This window comes from Rhipicephalus sanguineus, chromosome 3 (genome assembly GCF_013339695.2).
Source record: "Rhipicephalus sanguineus isolate Rsan-2018 chromosome 3, BIME_Rsan_1.4, whole genome shotgun sequence".
In the NCBI taxonomy this organism is placed as follows: domain Eukaryota; kingdom Metazoa; phylum Arthropoda; class Arachnida; order Ixodida; family Ixodidae; genus Rhipicephalus; species Rhipicephalus sanguineus.
In genome coordinates, this window is record NC_051178.1 from 198,433,291 (window position 1) to 198,459,041 (window position 25,751).

General features: G+C 48.8%; 1 protein-coding gene across 3 annotated transcripts in view; it reads left to right on the top strand.

Annotated features, from left to right (window-relative positions):
- Positions 1-25,751, top strand: part of LOC119388044 (histone deacetylase 4) — a 552,121-nt gene that overhangs the window by 47,480 nt on the left and 478,890 nt on the right. For all 3 annotated transcript variants that reach the window (XM_049413801.1, XM_049413806.1, XM_049413802.1), the window contains exon 2: positions 4,551-4,659. In XM_049413801.1, coding sequence (XP_049269758.1) covers positions 4,641-4,659 — 19 coding nt within the window. In that variant the 5' untranslated portion in view covers positions 4,551-4,640. The remainder of the gene's footprint in view (positions 1-4,550; positions 4,660-25,751) is intronic.

Consider the following 25,751-nt stretch of genomic DNA (forward strand, 5'->3'; position numbering starts at 1 on the left):
CATTTGCAGAGCGAACGTTTCACGAGTCGCAGTTGCGTTGCCGCTGACAGCTGACTGTTCCGTATGTTCTCGATAGCTCGTACGTATTTGTACATGATGCAGGGCGTGCATGCGCTCTTGCAGCTTGAGCGTGTCATTGTGTAGATTCCAATTTGCCGCTTGTCACTCGTATACTGGAAACCAGAGTTTGTTGTTCGGCACGCAGTGACGTTCTACAAGTTTCCCAAGTTCGAAAACGCGTCCTGATGAGAATGGTACCTGAGCGCTGTGGCGCTGCTATTCGCGCGTGGCCTGGTGCTGACGCTAGCGTCGTTGTATTGACACGTGTAACACGAATAGCAAAGAAAAATTGCGGCTGTATTTATCAGCATGTTCCTCGTGCAGTCATAGCCCGCTCACCCTCCGTATCATCGCGAGGCTTTCATTGTGTTTGTATTCTCGTAACGAGTCACTTGCATGCAGGCAAAATGACTCGCTTTCAGCATGCGCTCTTTCGTAAGAAAGAGCGCACGCTGAAAGAGAGTCTTACCTCACGCCCGCGTACAATGAGCATAACACAAACTGCAAAACGTGCTGCTCGCACTTGCATACGGCTTGCTCCATAGTCGATCGGCGCTCAGGTTGCTGCAGTGTCCGACCGCGCCCTTTGTGCCTGCCGCTTGCTTCCCCGGCCAACTCGCACGCTGTCATATACTGCGTCTATAGATAGTGCTACACTCTCAGTGCGCGGACGGTACAGACGCGTTGTTTACCTCGTCGGTTTCGCCATGGATCGTTGGCGGCCGTTTTCCGGTTCGCGCTGGTGTCACCCCCCCCCCCCCCCTAAACAAGCACACACATGACGATCGGTCGTCGCTTTTGTCCGCGCCGCTCAGCATATGTGCCTGCATCTGTTTGTGAGAAACGGAATTACGCGCCCAGTCCGCGTTGTTCAACCTTTGCGTTGCATCGCTCCACGCCTGCTCATCCCCTCTCCTCGTCATTCTCCGCTGTCACGGCTGTTTTGAGGCCGCGGCTGCGACACCTGTCAGTGACACGGTGGTGCTGACGGCGCAACTGGCTTCTTTCGATACCTCCAGAGCCGGCGCTGGCGTAAGCGGTTCGCGCCCGTCGTCTCCACACGGCCCATTGTTGCGCTTTGGGGCACACAATTAGCGGAATTGGTGACGCGAATGCTTATCCGAAGTTTGTACTCGCGTTTTCCTTTTTGTCTTTTTTCCAAATGCGTGAGGTTTGTTTCAGCGAAAGGTTATACCCGTTATAGGGGAGAAGAGGTGAAAGGTGACGCGGCAGAACCGAGTAGAAAGAAACGAGCAATGTCAAGAAGGGCGAGTAGCCATTGACCATGGAGACAGGAGAAACGGCATGCTGCCTTCTGCACAGTGTAACAGGAGATCGGGTGGTGGGGCTCTCCCCTGCAGCTCACTGAAATGAAGGATTTATGTGCACTCACTCACTCACTCACTCACTCACTCACTCACTCACTCACTCACTCACTCACTCACTCACTCACTCACTCACTCACTCACTCACTCACTCACTCACTCACTCACTCACTCCACTCACTCACTCACTCACTCACTCACTCACTCACTCACTCACTCACTCACTCACTCACTCACTCACTCACTCACTCACTCACTCACTCACTCACTCACTCACTCACTCACTCACTCACTCACTCACTCACTCACTCACTCACTCACTCACTCACTCACTCACTCACTCACTCACTCACTCACTCACTCACTCACTCACTCACTCACTCACTCACTCACTCACTCACTCACTCACTCACTCACTCACTCACTCAGTTAAGTGTCATAGCTATATAAACAAAACTAATAATACCGCTGTGAAAGGGCGGGAGAAAATAATGAAATAAATAAAAGCGACACCTTGGACTGGTTTTATTGAGCATGCCAACTTGAATATAAGTAATAACTGAACAACAAAGAAATGTACCGAGCCATGAGTTTATGCGATTGTTCGTGTCGTAACACGATCAGACATGGCTATCGAAATGAGCGTATTTTATTATTTTCTCGCTCTTCCTCTTTCTGTCGGCGCGTGACTCGCGAATGTGTCCATTTTCTGGCATCCCTACGCTCCATAATGTCCCCGGGAGTATGCAACAGCTTGAATGTTCTTATCATGGGCTGAAAGCGCGTGCTCGCGAGTCTTCCTCGATGTTGTATGTGTGACATCTTGGCGCTGCTCCTTTTCGAGTTTCCTGCCAAACGTTCGTGCAAAGGAAAGCTATAACGCGTGCACATCCGTCCATAAGGCATCGTGCCTAATGCGGGGTTCGGTCATTACAGACTTTCCACTGGCTTACATGTAGATCATTCTCGGCGTTTGTTAGCGTTCAGTGCTCTCTCTCTCTCTCTCACGCACACACGCAAAGTCGCACTTACGTATAGGCATCATTCTGCAGCTCGCTGCGCATATGCCGTCTTCATACCGCGCGCCTACCGGAGGCTATGCATAGATGCTTGGCCTTTGGCATTGGCAGTTACGTGAACTGGGAGCGCCTTGTTCACCTACTGTTCCGTTACGTTGACGACGGCTGTTGTCGTCATCGACGTGTTTTTGTCATCGTCAGGCCGCCTCGTTTTCCCCAACTTCACCACCACCACCCGCGGTGCAAAAAAAAGAATACTTCGTCCGCAACCGCCACAGTACGCACACGCGCCTTCGACCTTTCCGTAGACTTCGAGAGCGGTAGCGTTTCTGCATGCATGTATTTCGGAGGCCAGAACGAATAATACTTTAGCAGGACGAGGATCACGTGCATCCCATGGAATATTTTTTCTTTTTTTTTTAACGAGACGGCGGTGTTAGCGCGCATGCTTATTAAAATTGCGTCTACAGCCTCATGAGAGGTGTACATGAGAACGGTGATGAGTCTTTATTAAGCATCGCACATAGCCATGCCTGGGATTCGCCAAGGATCGGGCAGATGGGGGCGAAATATTATCGAGAGTATCGACGGCGTCAGTGTCATCTACAACATCAATCACTACAGTTATGGGACATAGTTACATATCGGCGCACTTGATTAGCAGCTGCAGAGTGTTCGCCAGAAAAAAAGGGTACCAAAGCGCACGAAAAAGCAAGCAGGTCGCTCGATTCTCGTAGTACCATTGCGGCGATTTATCGTGACATCAGTTGTACGAAAGTTTACGCCTCCGTGACGAATTATACCGAGCCAGGACCTTCAAAGCGACTCATCGAGTCGTGTAAGCAAGGAGCCTTTAACACAGCAGCTGCCTAATCACTCGTGACCAATACATTATACTTTACCGATGTACTGAACTTAAATAATGGTATTGTAGGAATTTACGTGCCAAAACCACGACAGGATTATGAGGCACGCCGTGAATGGGGGGGGGGGGGGGGTTGGTCTCCAGAACAATTTTAATTGCCTCGGGTTATTAAATCTAAATCCAAGCACTTAAATTTAAGTAGCTGTAGCTAAATCGTGCAGCTAAATCTAACTACACGGGTGTTCAATCATTTCTTCCCCATAGAAGGGCGGCCGCCGTTGCCAGGAATCGAACCTGCATCTTCGAGCTTAGCGGTGGGTTCACGTAATACATTAATGAAGGGGAGTGGAACTGTAGATGCGGGAAAATGAACGGCAAAATAATTTGTGTTTGTTCGCGATGCAACAGCAATTCGTTTGCCACTGCTTTCATGTATAGCTTCCGTTAGGAACGACTTTTTGCTGAGATATTTCGGTTAGTCACACCGATCGCTTGCTCGACGCTATCGGAAGCGCTCGAGTGTCCGTGTTCCGGTCCGCACGACATTGTCTGTGATGACTCCTACGCGATAGCGCGCTTACCTAGAGGCACGCTTGTTTGCACGAGTACACGCGTCACATCAGTTGAATCTGGAGAACGCCAATTCGCTCTTTATGTTTTGAAGATTCCGTTGTATAAGTGCAATCAGTAGGATTGGGATCTTGCCTGAACGAAGGCGTTTTCTTCAGTGTTATTTCGTGTAAGCCGCCCGTGTCTGTCGCTTTACAGAGCGAATATCTCGTGTGCCATTGACATATTTTTTTTTCTCTTGTTTCTCCTCCTCACTGAGATTCCTGCGTAGTTTACACTGGACACTGCACGTGTTGTAGCTGATAAATTATTTTCGCGTGCAATGCTGCATTATATAGTCTGTCAACGGCGGCGGGAAGCGTCGGTATACAAAGAGCGCGAAGCACTTACATATGAGGGGCGCCGGTCTGTTTGTGTGAACTTAGCACTCGACTTGGTGTTTTTGTCCAGCTTTTATTAATGCTTCGAAATAGGGACATGAAAGGGGAGCTTGACGCCTTTAGAGGCGCCGGCTACTTCTCGTCGGTGAGCACACTACGCTTCCATGGACGCAATTTCGAGGGCCGTTAACACGTTTATACATTTGAAATAACCACACGATTTACGTGCATTCGGTATAGCGACCTTGGTTGCATAATGAACTCGGATAAGACGAGATTACGATATGTGTACTCGTCACGTTCTTCACCTTCCCTTAAATTTTCCTCGCAGCGCCGTGCGGGGCTGATGAGCGCGCTGCCTGCGTAGTCGTGGCGCGGCCGCAACATCTGGCCCCAGCGGAACCAGCGGCAGCACGTAGCCATGGCGGAACCCACCAAAGGTGAGCCAGTGCTTAGCAAGTTGTCGTCGTTGTTGTTAGTGTTGTTGTTGTTCACCTGTTAATTGTGGCTCACACCCACTGTAAGCGCCACATACACGGTGTTCTTCTAACAGCCGTACGTTGGTCCTTGCGGCGTTCGCGAAAACTCGGCCCAGCTTTGCATAGCCTAGATAGTCTAAGTCACGATTAGGTAAGTCTGGCTAATTCTAGCTGAACATGACTAAGGCTGAGACTAGTCTAGCAATCGATACAATGTGATAGCGAATCGATAGACAATCATTAGCTAATGGGTAATAGATCAATAACCATTAAATTATAGAAAATGCTCGGTCGAAGTTAGCCTAGCCCGAAATGCACCGGCTTGGTGCCGATCAGCTCCACTGTTTCTGTATTCTTGCGCCACTAGTGCAAGCTACGCAATATTTTCTTTTTATACAACGCAGATTTTTTATAAAAATGCTGGGACAGTCAGGCCCCTTTCGTCTTTGCAAACGAACACTACGCCGAGGTGGAAAAGCTCTGCCACCCTTAAAATCACATAGAAATGAGTAATGATCAAAAACTCGTTGATTAAGTTTTTAATTATTAGCTTGTTGTAGTACGTGACAATTCATGGCATATCCATTGTTTCAGAATTACAAAAAACACACGTAATTTGAGATATTAATCATCGAAATTCAAGGCCCCGATCCCGGCGATATATCGAAACTGAGCGCACCGAGCGCGCAGGAAATGCGCCAACTGTGTTACGTCAGACCGGAAGATCACGTGACGAATTTTGAAAAACGGCGAGTCGCAGCAGAATCTGGTCAGGAAGAACGGCAAGTCGTCCCAAATGTCCACTTGAACCGACTGCATAACTTAAGTCAATAAAGTTGCTTCCATCCATCCATCCATCCATCCATCCATCCATTCATATATCTTAAGCAGCAGGCTTTCTCCTAAAGTGTTACTTGGGATGCAGCAAGAAATTTCGACACACAATGATGAGCACTTCGAATAGTGGCATTTAAAGCGCGCTATCCCACGATATCGCTTGAGGCTGAATAGACGATCATCTTAGACCAATCCGTGCGTACCACGCATTTCCACGCTGACTCAAATCCTGCAGTTCCTATAGCGCCGCGTAATTTTTCATGAAGGCTTTATGAAGGAAACAAATCGACACGAGACGCTTTTAAATATCGCATATATCTCGGCTTCTGCTTTTAGAGTAAGCTTAAGGTTGTGATATTGCTTTGGGTGCAGTCGTTCGCAACTTGTAATCTAAACAAAATATCTATACATGCGTTCTTATTTCGTCCAATCGTTGTTAATTGCGCATTTTTGAAGCTAGCAATCGCAAATTGTGGGATATACTGCAGCCGCATTATTTTAATCTTCATTACTGTATGCGCAACATGTTTCTCTCATTTTTAAAATAAGGGCTAAACTAATTGAATGCGCGGCGTCATTATGCCTTCTAAAGAATCACGGAGCAAGAACTTAGCCATGCCGTGATGACACAGTAAGTTGGGTTGAGAAGCTTCACGTTGTAGTACCGACAGAGACGTCTGCTTCTGGTTTGATTTTCCTTTTGTGGTTTATGATGCGCTAGTATACTTGCACTGCTACGTACTTGACGCTTAGGGATGGCGTAAAAATATTTCGTCACTGACAATTTCGACGACAGTCGATTTTTTCGCTCTGACCGAAATCTGTTCTACCTTCATGCAAAAGCAAGGTGTGCGATGTTCGCTTTCTAGTATGGGTAGATTTGTTCCACTCACGTCCGCAGTTTTTGCGCCACAGTGCAAGGGAAATCTGCGCTGAGCGTGATCTAAACATTTTAGATATCCGTCCGTCGCAAACGACTTACCCTTTAAATCCCACATGTCTCATGTCAAGCGGACTTCTCTCTTAAGATTTATAGCGTATTTTATCGATTTAATAGTCCGACATAGCCTGTATTGGGGCTTATTTCGCAGCGGCTGATTGTCGAACTGGGGTCCATGTAACAAAGAACTAAACTGTACTACCACATGCGGAAATCTACGGAAGCTTGTGACAGCATAGAATCGGACACCCTCACTGGGTGGGTACTACATGTCACTGATACTTGACCGCAATGCCCGTTAAATACTCTCAGTATATAGGGCTCGACAGTCAACGTCACATATCGGTGTGCCCCTTCTCTCTTTGTGCCCCGTTACGCAATTCCTCAGAGCGCGCGTGCGCGAGGCCCTCCTCAGCTGAGAGCGGGAAGGGCATCCCTCAAGGCTTTCCACGATCTAGGGTCGTGATGCCGCGGTTATCCGGCGTAGAGATCGCGAGGCCGGCGGGCGCCTGATAAGAGCCGCGCCGGCCAGGCGCCGCGGCGCACTCGACTGCGGCCGGGGCTCGTCTTACTGCCAAATGACGGACTCTATCTGCTTTGCGTCTATGGGTTACTAGAATCCCTGCTATTTCCAGCTTAGTGGGTGTCCGTTCGTGCGTGCGTGCGTGCGCGCGCGCGCGCGCGCGCGCGTGTGTGTGTGTGTGTGTGTGTGTGTGTGTGTGTGTGTGTGTGTGTGTGTGTGTGTGTGTGTGTGTGTGTGTGTGTGTGTGTGTGAAGCCTCCACAAACGGTGTGTGTATGTTTGTGTGCGTGCATGTGTGTGTGTCACGCTTCTGAATAATGTCTCGTGACCGCGAGAGATAGCGTTGAGGTCCTGTTCCTCCTTTCACGCGTCGGAGTAAGGAAAAATGGTGCAAGGACAAGAGCATCTGATTGTGCGTCTTTTGCGCAAGAGCGGCCGCTCTCCTGACAGCCACTCGAGAGCCATCCATCACCGCTGTGCTCTTTGATGAGGTGATTTCCGCGCCGCTGGACAGCAAGAAACAAGCCTGGCTTTTTTATCTGCATAAACAGTGAGTCGGCACAATATGCGCGCACGCATTAGGCGGCGTGATGCGCTCGAAAAGCACAGGGTTGCTTGCGTCAACCTGCTGGCCGCGCGTCACGTGAACCTTCCGCACCTTTGTTGCCTTTATTCATGCGACTGTGATGGCTGTCGTTCGTTATCGCGCTTTCGAGTGCACTCGTCTGTGCGTGCTAAAAAGGCATACACGATATCCGCAAGTGTTCTCTACGTAATTTGTAGATGTAGGAATACTGCACACGTTGACGGTCGTCTTTATTTTTGCTTCTTCTTTATTCTGTGCATGAAACCTGTGGCTATGGATGTAACGTGGTGCGCGGTTCTAAGCTGACACACATGTCAGATGGTCGCGATGTCTCGCCCGTTGTGCGACAGAAATGTCTCAGAAAAAAAGAAAAAAAAAGAACGCCGAGAAATAAACGACCGTGGTCAAGACTGTTGACCTCGCCGTGCGTAAACGGGACGTCATCGCCACTCTAAGCGTTTTGACAGTAAGTTGTTCGTGTTGGGCCACTAAGCCAGACGACGGGGGTCGCGCCGAGCCCGTTAACAGTTATTTTGGTTGTCCCTCACCAACTGGCGGCGACGCGCTCCGTGACGCAATTTCGGGGCGTTGCAAAACGTACTATGCCCCGAGCCCGTGCAACCTCGAATCTCTCTCGCCCGTCTTCGTATGCGCCTCAGTGGAAGAAGAACGGTGGCGACAGACGCGGCCGACCCGCGTTTAGAAATGGTCCCCGTTCTTGTCTCGATTGCCTCTTGCGGAGGCAATGACGAGGACTGGGCCACCGGCTCCTGCGAAGCCAAAGCCACCATGCGAACGGAGGAGGAGCTGGTTGCTTATTGCGCCTCTGTGTGTGACGACCAAGGCGACGCGCTGGCGGTTTCATCCATATACGTTTCTATTTATACAGATACGCCGAGCGGGCGCGCGAAGAAAAGGAAAAACACGGGTGGCATCGCCGAGCGCACAAAAACATGCAGGCCGCGTGAGAAGAGGGCACGTCTTTCATGGTGGCAGCAGACCTCGTCCCCGCAAGGGTCCCTGGCGAAATCCGTGGGGACGTGGCGGTGGTGGTTGCCATTCTTGGCGACGCAGTTGATGTCCCTGCGGGGGCCAGCTGTTGTGGGGCATAGTTGAGCTCTTATAGCGCAAACAAAATTTTGTGTGTGCTGTTGTATTTATTTTGTATGCGAAGTGAGGAATTTTGTTAGCGTTGTAACATCCAAGGACGATGTAATTAGCGTGTTCGTTAACAGTGATCAGGAAGATGCCAACGTACAAAGGGAGCGAAAACTGGGCGCGTAATGTAGCATGTCCGGTTACGCCGTTCAATTGAAAGGCCTATAAGTGTCCGAGAAGCTGCCATTATGAAACATACACGCAACTGATGCGCTACTCAAGGGGTTCAGAGAGCGAAGAAAGAGCAACGTTAGCAACGTTGTCAAAGCTTGGCAAAGCTTGGCGAATGAAATTAAGCCTTCTGCGGACACTATGCAAGCCTACTGTATCGCGCAAGCTGTAAAGTAACACGATCATGATGTAAGGAATCGTTACTTGCAGTAAGAATATGGGTGATAGTAAGATGGTGACTGCTACTAGGATTTGGTATAGACCGCTTCTGTTTTGTGCCAGGGCATGATGGAGAGGGAAAGCGCGAGAGATGCTGTCTTTACTGAAAAGGTGAAAATGGTTGCCTACACTCACTCACTCACTCACTCACTCACTCACTCACTCACTCACTCACTCACTCACTCACTCACTCACTCACTCACTCACTCACTCACTCACTCACTCACTCACTCACTCACTCACTCACTCACTCACTCACTCACTCACTCTTTGCGAATTGCCATTAAGTCCTGCAGTAGGTATACTGTAGTTGCTTAGAAATGTGATTCGGAACCTGTCCAGTGTGGAAGCGGTCATTTAGCCTTCCGCGGTGTTGGTCGTTGCATTGTGTTTATGGGAAGATAGGTAAAAACCGTATTTTTCCTTTTGAAAGGAAAGAGGCAAAGGGATAGAGATAGGGGGAGGTTGCTACACACGGTAGTCCTCCGCAACCCTCTCTGCCCAACCCAGGATGGCCTCCTGGACGTCGGGTTTCGAGCTGCGCAAGGCAGCCTCCCACTGCTCCTCATTATTTAATATCTTTCGGAGGGACGGGGGAGGGGGGTGCTTAGGGCAGCCCCACATGATATGACTAAGATTTGCCTTCGTTGCGGAGCAATATTTACATGAAGAGATGTAATCCAAGTAAGGCAGAAGTTCAGGGGAACATGGAAGTTTGAAGAGATGAAAAGTCCTCAGTGAATACGGGATGTCGCTGGAGCCAACGTATCGACAAGTGTTGTTGTCTTTTTCAATGCAGCAACTTGCTGCCTCGAAGGATACAAGACCAAAACGTTGGCTCCAGCGACACCCCCTGTTCAAGGATCTTTTCTTCATCTGATTTATATAATGTAGTACATGCATGCGATAGCTTAGATACGGCTTACTTGAACAGCCTTTTTGCAATGGTTAATTGTTTGCTCGGGAGAGTTATTCATTGTCCACGTGATCCGCAGCGGATCACGTGGCGTCGAAGGCTGCTGGCCAGCAGCTTTCTCCGATAGCAGTTCAGCACCAGGCACGGCCGGAATTTTTCTTGCGAACAACTCTACAATAGCGTATAGGCGTGATGTATGACCGGGCCACTTGGCATTTTATGAGGAAGGGGTGGAATAACTGAAGCGGCGCTTGTTCGAGGCGCACCTCTTCGTCCCTTGTACGCTTCCGCGCTGTGCAATTCACCTCTAGCGTGAGAGATATTTTTCTTGCGTGAATATGGACACGATCAATAGAAAATGACATTGACGAACAAATGTTTTACAGCGAAAGCTGTTATGAGATCATTTCACCGGCCGTTTTTGGTGCCGTAGTTGTCCGCCGCCGCCGCCGGTGTCCGTAACCAGTATCGCTCGAAATAAGAAAAAAAACTAAATAAGAAAAAAATTCCAGGATGGAACGAGGTTCGAACCTGGGCCCTCTGCGTGGGAGCCCAGTATTCAACCTCTGAGCCATGCCGGTGCTTGAAACTGCTTTGCAAAAAGGTCCTATACAGGCTTCATGTCGGGAAGGAACCACATTAGCATATGCAATATAGCGTGGTAAAAGAGTAGAATAAGCACCAAGCGTCGCACAACGCGAATTCTGTAACCAGGCGTCACACAATGCGAATTGCGCAACGAGTAGGTTGTTGAATGCTTCCAACCCATTACAAAGAGCTCTGCCATAATTCTTCATCGTCATCACGCACAGCATCAACAAAGTGCGCATAATGCCTTACATGCGTTTAGCAGGTACCACGGCTGTCTGTAGAATGACAAAAAATGGCACAGTGCCTACTGCCGTACTTCTCAAAAATTACAATGATTTATAGCGTAGTGGGTTCCTCGCAAGTGCACTTCCGTTGGTTGCCAAGGAAGCCCATAAGGCTCCCATGATCCATTTCCTCAGGGTCTCAATAAAGTCAATTCTCTCTCTCTCTCTCTCGCTCTACGTGGCCTGGCTACAACTTGCGCGTAACTGAGTGGCGCAAGCGCCGGAGGTGGCTGGTGGTATTCCGGCATGACCTCCGCGATTTCCTGTTGAATAGCGCGGCGTAAGGGAGGCAGCAGTGTGGTCGACGGCTGTTCAACATGCTGCGACTGAGGCAAGGTCAGTAGAGAAAGCTGGCGGGCAATTTCCTCGCGTACAAATGACTTGACCTCGGCGAGCAAGCCCGAGTGATCAGAAATGGCCGACAAGCCAGCGAGGTCGGCGTCGCGTGATGGAGGTCGACGGGTCAGCAACCGCTGCCGGCGCAGCTCGTCGTAGCTTTGACAGAGCGTCATCACCTCTGTCACGGTACGAGGGTTCTTGGCGAGCAGCATGGTGAAGGCATCGTCGTCGATGCCTTTCATAACGTGTCGGATCTTGTCAGACTCGGACATGGTTACGTCGGCCTTCTTGCACAAGTCGAGGACGTCTTCGATGTAGCTGGTAAACGACTCACCGGTCTGCTGAGCTCGTTCACGTAAACGCTGTTCGGCTTGCAGTTTACGTACGGCAGGTCGGCCAAACACGTTGATGATGGCGGTCTTGAAATCAGACCACGTGAGGAAATCGGTTGCGTGGTTGTTGTACCACAGGCTGGCCACACCCGCGAGGTAGAAAACCAGGTTGCTCAGCTTTCCTGCCTCGTCCCATTTGTTGGGTACGCTCACGCGCTCGTATATCGCGAGCCAGTCCTCCACGTCAGTGCCATCCGCGCCGGTGAATATAGGAGGGTCGCGGATGCGGGGGGAACCGGAGCATGGTGTCGGTACAGGGGGAAGCGTTTGCTGGGCGGCGTCTTGAGGCATGGTAGAGGGCACGGTACGGGATCGAAGCGCCAGGGGCATCGAACGGACCGAAGCTGGTTGGACGGCGCAGCACCTCCACCAAATTATAAAGGCGTTTATTGACCGCACTAGTCGACGAAGCACAACGGCGACAGTCAAGACAGAGCGCGGACTCTGAGCGCGAGGAGCGTGCTGTCAGAGAAGAGCCGAAGGGGACGACCCACTAGAGAGCGCCCGAGAGGGCGACCCATTACATAGATTTCCAACGCTTCGCTACACTCCGTTAAAGTGTGTTATAAAGCGTGGTGGGACAGTTAAATAACGACTGGACGTCACACAATATGCATTACGTAACTAGTGGGTCGTTTAAAGCTTCCAACCCATTAGAAAGGGCGCAACCATAATTATTCATCGCCATCAACCGCCGCATCAACAAACTGCACATACTCGCTTACATATGGTACCTCGCTTCTCCGCAGAACAACGAATAATGTCGTGCTGGGTGCTTCCCAACTTCCCAAAAATTACGCTTTGTGGCGTAGTGGGTACGTTGCTAATGTACCTGTATTAGTAGCCACAGGAGAGTTTATAACGGGCTCTAGAAATGCCGCTCTTCCAGCTTTCGCTGTGACTGTGCTGCGCTTTCCGCGCAGGCCTGGCGTTTTTTTTTACGAATTCGGATGCAATATTCACGAAATCTTACTGGCAGCTGGTAACGTTGCAGGAGACAGACGAGTGGGCGACTTTTTCATGCATGCAGTAATGACAATTGAAATCGCCTTGCACAAGCGTCGTTCACAGTGCGGGTGCGCACAGACGAGTCCGCGGCCTGCATCGTTGCGTTAGCGCTGGCATAGGATCGTATACGCGCTTCCGTTTTCGCACGCCCACGCGGCGACCGAAATGCAGCCCTCCGTGCGCGTGCAGTGGCGAGTCGCGCTTGGACGATGGCCAACAAGGAAATCCCTATAGCATCGAGCGAGAGGCTCGAACCGTGGCCGCTGCTACTGCTGATGCAACTCCTGTTTATATCGCGACGCTGTCGTCGTGTGTCAAGGGGCGGAAGCATTGTGTGTTCTCGCCTCCTCTCGTGCATCCGTTTGGACGGCCGCAGATCCGCCTGCCTGTTTACACACACTCCATCTGTTGCGCATCACGCTTACGAAGATGGTGACGGACCCTGTCAACGACCTACGAATACGTTCGTTCGAGGACGGTTGCTTTCTGGGCTCATCGCGACGCTTTACACTCTGTCCTTTCCACTTTTTTCGCGCTGTTGCATGAGTTGCAGTGTTCATTCGGTTACTTGCGAGAGACAGCGAACAAATGAATAAACTGATGATTACCACCGTATATCTTAGCCGACATGTATTGTCAGCTCCCCCGCTCTTAAAGGAGCACGGCCGATCTGGAGGCCGTGAAAGAAGGCACCTGTATCCGCCCCAGCTTTAGGCGGTGGCGGAAACAGTTAGGGCTGTGTAAATACGAATGTTATCCAGAATGAACTATTCACTCGACGTTGCCAACTGCAATTTGTTCAAACTCAGACGGAGCCGAATTTCCGAACCTTTCAGTTCGCAACAGCTCCTTGCCTATTGCCTAGCAGGCGCCGAACATGATATGTCCAATATCTTTCTAGCGTTCTAGCGTGAGCCATTTTTTTGTGTGTGTATGTGAATATGAATGCGACATTTTATAATGTTTTAACAATTATGCTCACTGATTTATGCTCGTGTATTGCGGTGAAGTTCAAGAGGTGACGGAACGGAACAATTGCACTTTTCCTCCATCTCTTGATCTTCTGCATTTGCATCTCTTGACATCGGCAACCATTCCCACATTCCTGGGAATGATTGCGCAATGGGCATTTAAACGACCATTATTCATTAACGCCGACCCATGTGCTATGCTCCTTCTGGTTAGTCTTCTTTTCCTCTGTCTTCTTGATTCTTCCGTTTTCTTTAGTATTCTTTTTTTATATGCCTTCGTGTCTTTAGAATGTGTCTGTGCGATATATGGGCAAAAAGGTGTAGCGTCCATGACTCCAAGTATTAGCAGTGTGCTGGATTATCCTACTCTCATGTTGCCTACCTTGTCACTCCACAACAGTGGTCCAACAACAATAACCAGTTGACGCGCTCCGCGTCCAAGATCACCGCTAGCCGAGGTCAGTGTCCTCGCGAAGAGACGCTGACAGCGGCGATGGGACATCTCTGTTAAAGGGAAGGGAGAGAGAGAGAGAGAGAGAGAAGGAAACGTTGGTGGACCGTGTAGCAACAGTGGCAGAGGCGGCAGTAACATTCTTGCGAGCCTGCGACGGCTGGCTCGTGCCGGCCGCCTAGTGCAGATACATTCCGAGCCCCCGTCGTGGTGCTCGTCTCTATCTCTTCCGGTCGCGATTGGCGCACTCGGTCTCCGCCGCCATGCGACCTGCGCTCGTCGCGTTTCTGCTGGCGCATCATCGTCGTCAACCCGAGTGATAACCTCAGAGTGAAGGACCTGGCCGGACGAACTCTTGCATGCAGCATTTTGTGAGGAATACTTATGGCGTAAGAAAAAAGCTAAAGTTCTACGCCGTGAAAACTATAAGCGCGCGAGTGTATGTGATTGGCTAGCTAGATCACGTGCGTAATCATCATCACCATCGTAATTTCATTTTATTAATTTATTCATTCACTCACCCCTCTAATCACGTGATCTGCGTGACGACTACTACTACTACTACTACTACTACTACTACTACTACTACTACTACTACTACTACTACTACTACTACTACTACTACTACTACTATAGTGATGTGATAGCTGCGCCAATTGCGCCAAACTGCGCTAAGAGGTGAAACCTGCGACACGCCGCTACATTTCAGCAAAAATCTCATAATTTGCGCCGAGCGTGCACAAAGACGTCATTTCTGCGGCCTTTCGGAGAAAAAGAATTTTAGGTTTATATGCACAAGTTTTTTTGTTTTTTTTCCTGCAGTCTACTTATACTTCTTCACAGTCGTGTTCAACTTAAGAAGACAAGAGGCGCAGCGAGCAGGTGACCGAAGAGCGGTAGCCGATTGCCTCCGATTGCAGCCATTTCTCGATCGCGATTGGATCAAATACGCAAGGGGCGTAAGGGAGCTGATCGTGATCGATAAGTTCAGTCTCGATGGTTAGTGGCTTGTGTGACTGGGGTATAATTAATCGTGCAAATGCAGTGATGGAAGTGATGCTCCAATTGCTCCCAACTGCTCCAAAAAGAAATGCTGCTACAGGCTGCTCCAGGCTGTGATTTTTGGTAGTAATTACTCCGAACACTAAGAAACTGTAGACGAATATTAACAGTGTGACCAACTAGCGCAAGCCCTAAAGACACCAAAAACAATCTGTATACTCTCATTCTAGTATGCTAGCATGCAGCTCGATCGGCTCTGATCTCATTTACGCAAAAAGAACGGGCATATCAAGCATATGGCTCATTTGTTATTTTTTTTCCAACTTGACATGCAGGCTGTATTGTTGAAATTTGAAAATGATTGAGATTGCTCTGATCTCATACCGGTTATCAACTGCTGCTTTGGCAACAGTTAAATGTGACTGTGGTTAGTTTTAAAATGTGGTACTCAACTTTATCACTTTGATCGTATTTCTGCCACAATTGCTGGTATATTAAATACATCTCATATTTCACGGCGCATTCGAAGGCCAACCATCTTTCAAATTGTTTTTTTTTTTGCAATTTACGTCGATTGATGTCTGTGAAATGTCTTTCATTGAAATATTAATATTTATGAGGCACTTAAATAAAGTTATTTCTCTCTCTCTCTTATGAGGCACTTCGGCGATGCTTTGAACTCCAGGAGTTGTATGGAATATTTTGCCATCTGCTCCTAAACCCCAATAGCTGCTCGAAATGAGCACCGAAAACACTTGTGGCTGCTCCAGAGTGGTACTTTTTTTGCTCCGAAAAGTGAAAAGTTACTTCCGTCACTGCAAATGGCACCAACGCCAGTATATGTTTGCAGCTGTGGCGCAGCCATCACCTCAATCTAACACCATTTCAGAACACCCCAGCAAAGGACTTCCGTCTCAGCAATTAAAATTAGGAGAACATTCTGTGTCTCAACAAATTTCAGTGAGGTGCAAGAAATGGTTATTTAAATGTGCATCCATTCCATATAGCATGAGAGTGATTGTCGCAGGACATTTGTAAAGCAGTGAACATAAGGGCAAATACGTATCTTCGCATTATACTGGTACGCTGCTGGAATCGGCTTAATATGTCTGCGACTGCTGGTATATTTATTACTACTATCAGGCACGTAGCCAGGATTTTTTTTCTGGGGGTGGGGGTGGGGGGTGGGGGGCAAGGCCTAATTGTTCGAAAGAAAGTCTTTCCATGGCAAAAAGAAAAGAGTTGCCCGGGAATATAGAAGGCTGGACGAATTCCGGGGGCGGGGGAGCAGCCCCCCCCCCCCCCCTTGCCTACGTGCCTGACTACTATACTACAACGATGCGGTTCACGTGACAGCTTAACATGCTGGCGTATAGCTCCGCCGTTCCTCGTCGCTATCCTTCTTTATTGAGTAAAGCGTTCTTTATCGAACGCAAACATTAGCCTCTCTGGCGTAAGCTTCCACCAGATCATTATGTACTTGTGTCCTTGAGAGCCGAACAGTACACAAAGCGTCCTCTACTTTTGTCGCAACATGTTAAGCACCGTGCCGGCGTTGTCCATTATGCATATACATACCATGACGTTGCACAGCGAATGACAGCAAGTAGGACGCAAAGCTCTGCGCTAAACAAAAACGAACACTCATGGATCGTCGTCAGATAAATTTATATATCCGAAGTGATTGTCGATGCCAGAAAACGCGTCTTCGCGCACTCATAAGCAACGGCCCCCCGTTCGATCTCGGCGTGTGGCGCGATAACGCTGCGCTGCCAAGCGCCGGGACACTACGGGAAAGAAGAAAGACGGCGTCATGGCCGAATCGGTGGACGTGTTGCGCCTCGACACGGCTAAATATAGTGGGCGCGCCACCCTCGCTACGCGACGCCAATATGTTTGCCATTAAATATATGCTGCATGCCTTGCCCCAACCCCCTCCCCCATTCTCGTTGTATTTTTCCGCTTCGATTTTTGTAGTGTGTGTGTGTGTGTGTGTGTGTGTGTGTGTGTGTGTGTGTGTGTGTGTGTGTGTGTGTGTGTGTGTGTGTGTGTGTGTGTGTGTGTGTTGGTTCCTGCATAGCAACCGAGGGGGCGCGCACATTTTGTGCGGCGGAGGAGAGGACATTTGTTGTGAGATAGTTTTTCCACATCGAGGAGTAAACATCATCTTTCTATGCTGCGTGTGTTTCTCGCGCCGCGTGTCGAGTGGACGGTTTAGCTCACGTCCCCCCTTGTTTCCATTTTAGCTTGTAATTTCTACCCTCCCGTTGAAAAAGAAAAAAAGATAAAGAAACTGCGAATTACTTTTCCTGTGCTATCCTTCAATGACTTTGTAAATTGTCACCTGTATATTTTTCGTAAAACTGCTCATACGCTGCAGGGACGTTCACAAGAGCGGTTACAGATAACGAACGCGTTTGTGGTTGAAATGTTGCCGGTCAGTATTCCCAAGAACTAAAACATTTTTAGATTCTGCATCTGCTTCGAAGCTGAGAGCACCAACAAACTGCCTCCCCTTTGCGACATATACGGTTGACTGTGTCATTTGCTTGAGCGAAGACGCTATAGCTGTTGACAAGGGTGCCAAACAGCTAACAGTGTTCATCAAGCACGACAGCTGGTGCACTAATCGCTGTATGATTACTTAAGGAAAATAACTAATTAACGTGCATATCGACGTCACTTGAAATGGCAAAATCGACATGTGAGCGTGTGTCGGACGTTGCGCGAGTATCCCCTAGGATCTGTCATGAAATGTGAGGATGAACGCCACAAGGTTTTTGCTGCACCGTATATGTGTAATAAGAGGTAGATCGCGGCGTATGAGTTTCGCCGCAATCCTGCGGACGGATAACAATTCTTCCATTACTACGGTATTTCGAAAACATATTCGGGGAAGTAACATATTTTGTACGGGTCTCAGTGGGCAACGGCAGTAATCCTAAGACTTTCAATGACCACTTTCAAGGGCATCGGCAGAGGCGGGGAGGAAGTTATCAAGGGACGCGTTAGGAAGCCCTGGTATACGCGTCCCAACGTGGGATCATAACAAACAGACAAACAAACAAACAAACAAACAAACAAACAAACAAACAAACAAACAAACAAACAAACAAACAAACAAACAAACAAACAAACGCGTGTGTGAATCCTCCCTAGAACGCATCGGTTGATAGCTCAATGCGGCGCCCGCTGCGTTAGTGCCAGTGATGACGCTTGGTTTCTTGATATCTATCTATCTATCTATCTATCTATCTATCTATCTATCTATCTATCTATCTATCTATCTATCTATCTATCTATCTATCTATCTATCTATCTATCTATCTATCTATCTAATCTGCAGCGGAGGATCCGCAAATGACAGCGAAAGTGGGATTACGTTTGCTTATGTAATAAGTTACATTATATGTGTTATCACGATATTGCGCCTTAGTGATATTGTGTGTAGACCTATGTCGCACCTGGCACCACATTGATGTTCCTTCAATTCAGAGCTTGTCGTATGTGGCACGTAAGTAGCTTTGACACCTGATCAATTAAGAGAAGGAAAAGTGCCCCATCCGCACATTATAGCCCGGAGTCATGCTTCGTGATCACTCTTATACGTTCTTATTTCTTGTTGTACATCTTTAAGATAAATATAAACGAACACAAAGGCAGATGCGGCTTGATGTCAAAGCTTTCGTTTCTTGTTTATGGCCGTGTCCCTCTTAATTGCGTTTAAAGAATATATCCGCGACAGTTCTCTCGCTTTTGACGTCAGCGCTACGAGTGCCTGTCGCAAGCGTGTCACCGTCAGATGGATGCTGGATACGAGATCCGCGCCAACAACAAAGGATGCCCTCTGTTCCTGCTTTCGCGTCCGTGGGGCCGTGAAAACATATCCGCCACTGAGAGCACTGCAACTGGCGCGCTCTCAGTTAATACGTCCGACCCTGAAGACTCCTGCGGCCCTTATTGTAAGACCGTGTCGCAACTCGGAGCACAGACGCACAAGAGCGGGAATACGTGCATTGCACCGGTTGGCCGCAAGCTCGTTCTCTTGGAATAAAAGAGGACTGCGCGGGAGTAAAAAGTGAGAGGTACAAGTATGACAGAAGAAAAGTAGGAGGTGCGCAAAACGGCTTCGCGTGTGTCCCCTGGCTCGCGTCCAGAGCGACACAACAAGAGCTGCTCGAAACTGAACCCAGGGTTCCGGGCCGCCGTCCTCGAGAGGCGAGTGATCCTCGAACGAGATGAGAAACGGTGCGTCTACTGGGACCCATCGGAGCGTTTACCCTCGCGGCTTCCCTTCCGTCGTCTCTCCAGCACTGTAACCTTTGCGCGGGGCGTCCATGTTTGTCTGGCTGCGCCTATATCCTGCGGAACGAATGGGACCCTGCTGGAAGGCGGGAAAGAGAGGCTGTGTGACCCGGACGTGCATGGGGCATAAGGCGCTTTGCGCGGTCTGGTCGTGACTTGGCTTGACTCCCGTTGGATACAAGCGGAGGGCGGCATACACGGCTCTCTCTATCCGCTTGCCCGTGCCCTTTCGCTAGTGACGTTGTTTTTTCCAAGCTCTGCGTATCCTCTAGAAGGGGGAGGGCGTGTTGCCTCGCTTTTAATGCCTTTAGCGTTGCGCCTTTCCTGTCGACGGGTGTATGCCCTCTTTCGTGTGCGAAAGGACATTGCGGACACCCTATGAAACTCGAAACGGTTAACCTTTGCTGTGGGGCCCTCGGAGCGATACTTGCTCAGTAAACGGGGATAATAATGGTGATATGTGATTTTTAATGGCGCGAGGGCCATAAACTGGAATAAAGGCTCTGGGTAGGCGCCTGAGATCATCGGCACGAAAAGAGGATGACGCTGTATAGCGCGTGGAGTTTAATAAAAAAATTTGGTACATTTTTGTTGAGGTGCTATGGGTAAATGAGGATCGCCTTTCTCGACGTTCCGGCATGAAATTATTTTCGCGATGTCGAAATTGGCTGCTATACGCGTGACTTACCCCGTGAGACAGAAATAAAGACCAGCATATCACTCGTGTCGCCGTTTCTGACGCGTCTTGTTGATGATGAATTAATGAATTTGACATGTATGTGCTTGATGAATTGGACATGTTGGAATTAACACGAAAAAAAATTCAGTGTCCTTTTGAATGAATTCAGAGGTTTGTATGTTACAAGTACATCGTGCATTAATACAGCTGCTCGAACCACTTCACATTTCATCAAGTGGATACTTAACTACACAACAGTAACGCTTATCGGCCGCAATATGGACCGTGCTTTCGGAAACGAAGTGATGAAGCGGCGTTTGCGCTGTCTGCAGCAATTACACTGCTCACGATGCGTCATCCCGCGCTCAGTCTTCGACGCCGATTTAAGGTCCTCGTTTAGGCCTTACATAATGCCTAAACGTTTGGCGCCAAGCGACGCGGTTCGCTGACCTCCTTTTAACGCGTAAGCACTTCTTGGCGAGCTCCTCGGCAAAACCGCGTCTGTAACGCAACGCCTTGTGTAACGGCTTGTGATTAGAAAATGATTTGTTAGTTGGGCAATTTCTAGCATTGGAAAGTTAATACATTGCAAATGTGGATAATTGGCAAGTTTGGGCTGGTCCTTAAACAAAAGAATAAGAAAAGAAATTCTCATAAGAATACATAGGACTTAATAGAAAATATATACATTGGAAACATATACTGGTATATAGTGAAAAACACCCTTTACCTTCGCAGTATATATATAGGGTGCTCTGAGATGCTTATTCAAACGAGCTGTTACTGGTACGTACCTTTGCGCAATGTTCGGCAACCTTTATTCCCCCCAGAAGACTTCTATCAACACCGACAGAAGGCGCATCAATTTTTGTTTTGAGATCGCCTAAAATTGGTTTATCTTTATGCTGCCTCAAGCTCGAGGAACGTAGACAGACGCGACGTTTCATACGTCATTTTTATTCGATACTCGGAGATGAATGGAAACATCTGTGGCCTATTTTGATCTATATGCTGAGGCGTGGGACTGGAAAGAGAGAGGGAAAGGGAGACGTGAGTGAGAGGTGACCGTGAGTTACCATAAACAGCGAAGATCAGCTATGTGTCCGGCAGACGACACGCGCGCTATTTACAGCCAGTACACCGGTTGAGAAAGAAACAGGCAGGCACCATCATACGCCCCGCTCTTAAATTACGCGGGCTACGTATACGTTCTTCCACCACGATGAACGCCCAGTGATTGATGGCCGAGAAGGCCTCTGGACCATCCAGCGCCCGTACTCTATGGCTTCGATGTCGGCACGGTCAGCGCGTTGCACCGAGCCTGCGTGCGGTCAACAGCGCTGCCTCGTCGGCGCGACGTGCGTGCCCGCAGTGCTGCTGACCCTCGGGAGGCAGCGCAGTGTCAGCGCACGGCCGAAATCAACAGGAAGCTGCAGGCGGAGGGAAAGACGATCGGCACGCGTGCTGTGCAGCGACGCGTGAGACATCGCGCGGTGCCCACGCGCTCGCTGAACCTTCCTTTCCCCCGTGGTCACGGTCTTTCATTGTGACATATGGTGTTTTCCTCGGTAGCTGCGTTACTATGGGTCAGCTGTAATAGAGAGAGATTTAGATTACGGGACGCGAGCCGCCTGCATCACCTAATCCCGAACTCTCTCATGTATGCCGATCTAATTACGCAGACAGTGCATGTAGCTAAATGCAGCTGCAACAGGAGGCTGCGCGGATTTACTTAGTCATCGGCTGTGCGCATCACAGCCATTGTAGTAGCAAGGGGGAGAAGTTGGGTGGTGCAACCCCCCCAAACTTTTTAATTTTGCGTGTGTATGTATACACGCACGAACCCACATAAAGGTTAGTTGAAACCCCCACGCAGTGAAAAATAATAGTGGCCTGTTGGATAAAACCTGCAGACGGGCTCTTTCTAAATGAAAGTCAGTTTATGACGTGATGCGAACGACGGATCAAGTGAGCTGAAATAGCAGTACTGTTCACGTATCGCAGCATTCTCTCAAGTGGTACTTTTACCTTACACGGGTATCGCGGGGGTGTAAACTCGTGTGCTATACGAACCTGATACGAACGCTTGGTGCCCATGCGTGGAGTCATAGAGTTCTTAAAAGAATTATTTTCTTCTGGACCAGCTTTGAAGTGCCTAGAGAGGTTTCACGGCGTATACGCTGTAACCTATGCATGCATACATGCATGCATAGGTCACAGCGTTCTAGCGTCTCATCAGGAACTAAAACCGCCGTACAGCGCAGAACGCATGTGCATAAGAACCATCATCGATCCATATCCTTACTGGTGCGACACGGTGCAATTTCAGTCGCGATCGGGACCGACAGAGATCGAGTATCTTAATCGCGATCGGCTTACTTACTCGCTGAAGGTGCGTAAGCGAAACTGTCACAGCCGAGAAATTCAATCCCAATCAAGCTCGGCCGCGATCGAAAGTTTCCGTGGCACATCCCTATCGTGTGTTATTATCAACAATAATGCGCCACAAGTGCATAACTGTATATATCTTAAGCCGGCAGGTTTCTCATATATTCCAACAGCTTCCAACAACAGAATAGCTAGTCATATTTTCGACGCACCGCCCGACAGATGGGATGTTTTCGACGGGCACGTGTATCCCAGTGTAACCCGTCTCGATTCCCATCGTTATAGACCCCTTGACACGAGGAGATCCGGGATCCTGACCTATACAGTGGCTTGATGTACCAACGGGAGCGGGAGGGACAGGCGATGAGCGTGGCTTTCAAGGCGTTCCCGTGTTGACAAATCTCGGCCAACGTCCCGTGTGGATCACTGTAGCGGAGGGAGAGCGTGTGTTGTAGTACTACACGGCTACAGACCGTGATTGCACACTGTCACGCACCGGCTGCTCCCAGGGTCGCGAGCCAAGCCTCGTTCGTCGGTGTCGGTGTCTATTCTTGTCTGCCTTCCCCCCTCACACACGCACATCTCATCTGTTCCTTAGGGTCTTTGGGGAAGGAAGAGCATATCTCATCACGCGGTGTGTAACAGCAAGATGGCCTTCGCCCGCACGAACGCGCGAACTATTCGCGCGAGCTTATGAATCTGTGCTCAAACAATGAAGAAAATCGGGCGTTTCTGAAGATCTAACAGTGTTCCCGTACGTTACTTTCGTTGTTTTGTTTCTTAACGGAGAGCGAGAACAAAGAAGAGAAAAACGATGTAGCCTAGAACACGTAAATATATTTGTGGTTGGCGAACTCGGTAAGCCCATTACCAGTCTTTCATGCCTAGCTCTCTCTCTTACTTTGTGCTTATGTATGTATGTATGTATGTATGTATGTATGTATGTATGTATGTATGTATGTATGTATGTATGTATGTATGTATGTATGTATGTATGTATGTATGTATGTATGTATGTATGTATGTATGTATGTATGTATGTATGTATGTATGTATGTATGTATGTATGTATGTATGTATGTATGTATGTATGTATGTATGTATGTATGTATGTATGTATGTATGTATGTATGTATGTATGTATGTGTGTGTGTGTGTGTGTGTGTATGTATGTATGTAGATTACGGTCCACTGTTAAAGGGAACACTCCAATGAGCACCTTTCATTTTGCTGGCCCTCTAACAGCAAGCGTACAGGGAAACATTGCTCATGCACTGCACTAGTCTGCCAAGAAGAGCCAGAACTGTCAACCACCAGTAGTATTATGCAAATCTAAGCCACTATGTTTTGCGAGAGAGCGAAACCCAAAGATGCCCTGCACGCAAGCGTTCCTTTTAACAGTGGACCCGTCTGTACGTACCTATGAGTAGCCTAAGGACTCATTCACGATGAGCTACCTTAATTGTACCGCACACAAAGGCTCGGTTATTTCAGACGGCGATGCGCTTCCCCGGTTTGTACCTTATCGCGGTGTCATAAAACATTTCATCCATCTGGCTATGCCCATAGTTTCACACGGAAAGAAATAGCGTTGTTCCACAGTCATCAAAAAAGAAAAAAAAAGAAAGAAATCTTCACACGCGCGAGCTTCGAAGACATCATGTTGACCCAAAGGCTCTGGGCAATCAGGAAGTGAGCTTTAACCACTGCTGATTGCCTTTCTTCGAGACCCAGGGATGATGACACACCCCCGGCTGCCAACGCATGAGATGCTGAGGCGAAACAATTGCCAGCTATTTGTGCCAGGCTAACTCGCCTCCTGCAACGTACGCCGTTGCATGCCACGCGGGAGCGTTCAATGAGCCTAATTTGTTTTAATAAAAGATCCCCTCACATCTCCCCATGTACCACCCTGCGTGCGTCCCAGGGTTGCCTTGGAGTTCGTTGTCGTCTCTTCTGGTGAATTATTTATACCATAATCACGACCGCGAACAGCGCATTTGCGCCACTTCCTTTGCAGGCGACGCCCGTTCCACTTATACGGGCTTCGGGGATCAGCGATGCGCGGTGCAATGCGTTTTACGCCGTCGGGAAGCGGCGGTAGAAAACTGTCAGAATTGTGGTAAACTTTTAAATTGAGCTTTTAATCATTTTTTCCCTCGTGGAAGGAACCATCAGCATCGGGATTTTGCTTCCTCTCTTATAGGACTGCCCCAGGGATAGGTCACGTTGAACAGAAGTTCAGCTGAATTCGTGTCTCATCGTTAGCGAATTCAATGCGTCAGAACGCAGTGGAAACTATAGATGCTAGACTCTACTGAGCTGACTTTGCAAACAGGAGCCTCCTGGCAGGAATAGCTCGAAAATAGAATTTAAGAAAACGCTATCGAGAATATATACATTGCGCTTAATTAGTAAACACCATTACTTGAGTTTACGCAAGGTAAGTCTCTGCTGTCAATCTCACTTAAGTGCGCGCGTTGAACCTCGTGACCTTGCCTTACTGTAAGATGACGCAGTGTAACTGGCACTGACGCAGTACCTTGTCAGACGCGCCTTTCAGTCACCGGTGACTTTACCCCTCTCTCTTGAGGTCGCGATTTTTCCCGATTCATCCTGGAACTGCTGCTTCTTGGCGGCAGGAGCAGAGGCAAAGCTCACAGATAAAACTGCATTGTCATCGGTCGCCTCTGATCAACGCTGCAGCAAATCGGGACGTAGCGAATCCCTTTGTGCGTGTTGTTTGCGTCACTATTTCCGAGCAGTATGCTAAGGATGTTTGGTGTGGAGTAGTCAGGGTTGCCAATGGTGGCTACTTTTCGCCAAATTGGCGAATTTGAGAGGCCCGTGGCGACCTAAAATTATGAATGGCGACATGGCGAATTTTTGGCGATTTTCAGCTTAGGTCTCCACTAAGTTATGCATCCTAAGCTCAGTGCCTTCCCAACGAATGAGCGGCACTATTCTCTGTATTTTTCTGGGTTTTGAGGTGCACATTGCGCGCCGTTCTGTATGTCCGTCCTGTAACTCATGTGTATCTCCTCAATTCATCTAGATTCATCTAGATGCTTCAGAGCTTCGCTAAAGTTTCGCTTCTGAGGGGGCTAGATGACGGGTTGGTCGTGTGTTCCGGCCATTTGTTCCGCCAAAGCTCCAACTATTCTGAATAGCTTGGCGACCTATTCACCGCTGCAGTATCCCCTAATCGAGCTCGTATAGCGAAGATGGGCGGATACGCGGGTGTTCGTGCAATAAAAAATTATTTATTCAGGCATTTTCTACTGTTCTCGGTGA